General features: G+C 39.5%; 1 protein-coding gene across 4 annotated transcripts in view; it reads left to right on the top strand.

The window, feature by feature from the left end:
* LOC106805775 (TNF receptor-associated factor 3-like) overlaps positions 1–2,786 on the top strand; it is an 18,778-nt gene that overhangs the window by 2,238 nt on the left and 13,754 nt on the right. For 2 of the 4 annotated variants that reach the window (XM_014807492.1, XM_014807494.1), the window contains exons 3-7: positions 482–586; positions 760–918; positions 1,330–1,404; positions 1,633–1,707; positions 1,892–2,011. In XM_014807492.1, the coding sequence (XP_014662978.1) occupies positions 482–586; positions 760–918; positions 1,330–1,404; positions 1,633–1,707; positions 1,892–2,011 (534 nt within the window). Of the gene's footprint in view, positions 1–481; positions 589–759; positions 919–1,329; positions 1,405–1,632; positions 1,708–1,891; positions 2,012–2,786 lie in introns of those variants that run through there. The other 2 variants (XM_014807495.1, XM_014807493.1) reach the window with 2 other exon arrangements.

Raw genomic sequence — 2,786 nt, 5'->3', positions numbered from 1 at the left:
TAGAGAATATAAGTGACGCATGCAGCAAATAAAGGAACCAGGAGTATTGGCAGCGAGCCAGTGTCGAGGAGGTTGGGTTTGGAAACGTTCCATAATGACGCAAGAGTGAGCATGATCACTTGACCGACCAATGTCCGAAAACCAACCAATAGGACAGATAGGCGAGAGGGCCAGCCCGTGAGGAAGAACACGTGTCCACCAAAAAGTCACGCCCGATATATATAAGGTAGAGGCTGGGAGAGGCCAAGGGGAAAGAGATGTAGGATATGGGAGGAAAGGAATAGAGATGGGGAGAGATGTAGGAGAAGGGAGGAAAGGGAGTGAGTAGACTCGAGAATAAGACTGGCGATTGTAACTGTGCTGTGCATCGAATAAAAGAACCTCATCCTATGAAGCTTGCTGTTTGCCTCATACAGAGGTGTGCCATTTTTCTTTGTTACACTAATCATTTCCTTCATGATGGATGTTTTATTTGTTGCAGATTTTCAATGATATGTGTGCAAGGAGAGAAGTGTTGCAGTTATCAATTTACTGTCCACAGAAATCAGAAGGATGTGATGCTATTTTATCACTTCAAGATCTTGAGGTGCATGTATTTTGGGCCATATAAGTGTTGTTGTTTTACAAGATATGTGCCTGGTTACACAATGTTGGTCATCCTATAGTCACATATTTAGATATCTATGGTAAAATCTTCTTGCATGTCACTTCTGATACACTACATGACAATAATTTGTTTGACTCTTTACTCTCGTGTAGGTGCATCAGGAGGAATGTTTGTACAGACTATGTGATTGCCCACAATGCAAGATGAAACTGATGAGGTTAGCCCTACATCAGCATCTTGCAGAAGCATGTCGCCATAAGCTAGTTAAATGTTCAAGCTGCGATGGAAGTGTCCCATTCTTTACACTGGCGGTAGGCTTTTATATTGGAGATAATATGGGAGATAATATAATTGTATATGTCAGTTCACTTGCTCAGCAAGCCACATTATGTTGCTCTTATTTACATCCATCTCTGAATTGTTCTAATTTCTTGACCTGCCTTGCAAAGATCCATTGCTGTCTTCGCTCTAGTCAGCAATTAAGGAAGGTGCTTATCTGCAATTTATATTATTTTCATTGCCTCCCCAGTTTCCAAAATATAACACAGGCGCCTTTACATCTAAACGTGGTACTTGTGAATCTACAAGCAATGTGGTTTTTAACTTTTACTTATATTGGTCAAGTATATTCCAATGGTTCATATCTATCTCATCTATCTATTTAAATCTACGTTTCATAAATGACTGTTTTCAGTCAGAGTATACATTTTGTGTGTGTATAGGACCATGGATTAGAGTGTTCAGAGGTTGAAGTAGAGTGTCCTCATAAATGTGGAACTACCATACTCAGGAAGGATGTAAGTTGCCGTTTAGGCTTTCAAGTTTGAGTAATCTCACTAAGTAATGTAATTGTAATATTTTGAGAAAAACCTGAATGGTTTGTCCTCTCATGAATAAATCTTATATCATACTCACCATAAAGTATAGAATAGCCCATTTGTATGTCTCTGAATTATATTGATATTGGTGTGAACATCCTATTATTATGCTATGAATAAATCAGGTGTTATATATATTTTTTTTAGCTGTTGCAGCATGTTCTTGAGTGTCACATGAGACCAATGAAGTGCAAATACTCTGCATTTGGCTGTGATTATGTGGTATGTTTAAGCATACTTGATGCTTTGTGATCTGTAACTGTGTGTGAAGACGCATTAAAGGAGTGTAATCCTTCGTTGCCAAAGTACTAACTAATTTGCTGTGTTGCATTTTAATTTCGAATTGTATCCATTTGAAATTAAACAGGCAATTTGTAAATTAACCACCTACATACTATGATTGCAGGATGTAGTTAGCCAAGTTGGTGATCATGAAAAATGCAAGGTTCCAGAGCACCTACTCCAGATCACTGAGCATTTTGCCAAAGCTGACCTGAACAGTGCTGAGCTGAAGACTGATCTGGAGGTAGCAAAATGTTCTTATGTATCCATCTCAACCTAGTACAACTAGGTCTAGAAACAGTAGATACGAAATGTGGATAGATTTATAGAATCTACATAGGATGGGTTAGATCCCCGGGGGTGGGGGGGGGCACTCCATATATATATTACATGGTAGCTAGGTATGTGCCGCAGGAGAGGCCCCTATTTTCCGTTATCTTTGCCGTTCCGGAGACCCTAGTTTTTAGCTCACCTTGACATCGTCAAGTTGAGCTATTGCCATGGGTCATCGTCCGTCGTACGTCTGTCCGTCTGTCCGTCCGTCCGTCCGTTCGTCAACATTTAGCTACGGTCAACGATAACTCAGGAACCGTTTGACCCACATGTTGAAATTGGGTGTAGTTGTTACTGCTATGCTCCCATATTAAACGTCCTATTTTGGAGCACGCCAGTCGGCGTACTTTCGAGCCATGGCGATTTTTTTGGCAAAAATGGGAATTGCCATTAGTCAGTTCATGTTCAACGGATTTTGCTCATTTTTGGTATGTGTATGAATAAGGGCTAAGGGTTTTGATATTTAAATTTTTTTTATGCAAATTAGGTAGGGTTTGGCAATTATATAGCATATTATATAGACACAAACAGTCTGTGGTGTCACACTCGTCTGGTTCGTTTTACAAGATTTCATTGACAATATCTTTAATGCAAAATTGGTATTTCCTCTCCACCCTGCCGATAAAATGTCTATATGAGAGTAAAGTTTTACAAAACATGTCGGAACGCAGCATAACCTATTTATT

The sequence above is a fragment of the Priapulus caudatus genome, unplaced genomic scaffold (assembly GCF_000485595.1).
Source record: "Priapulus caudatus unplaced genomic scaffold, Priapulus_caudatus-5.0.1 Scaffold126, whole genome shotgun sequence".
Taxonomy (NCBI): domain Eukaryota; kingdom Metazoa; phylum Priapulida; class Priapulimorpha; order Priapulimorphida; family Priapulidae; genus Priapulus; species Priapulus caudatus.
The sequence above is the reverse complement of the archived record's forward strand: the minus strand, read 5'-3'. Positions and strand labels throughout refer to the sequence as shown.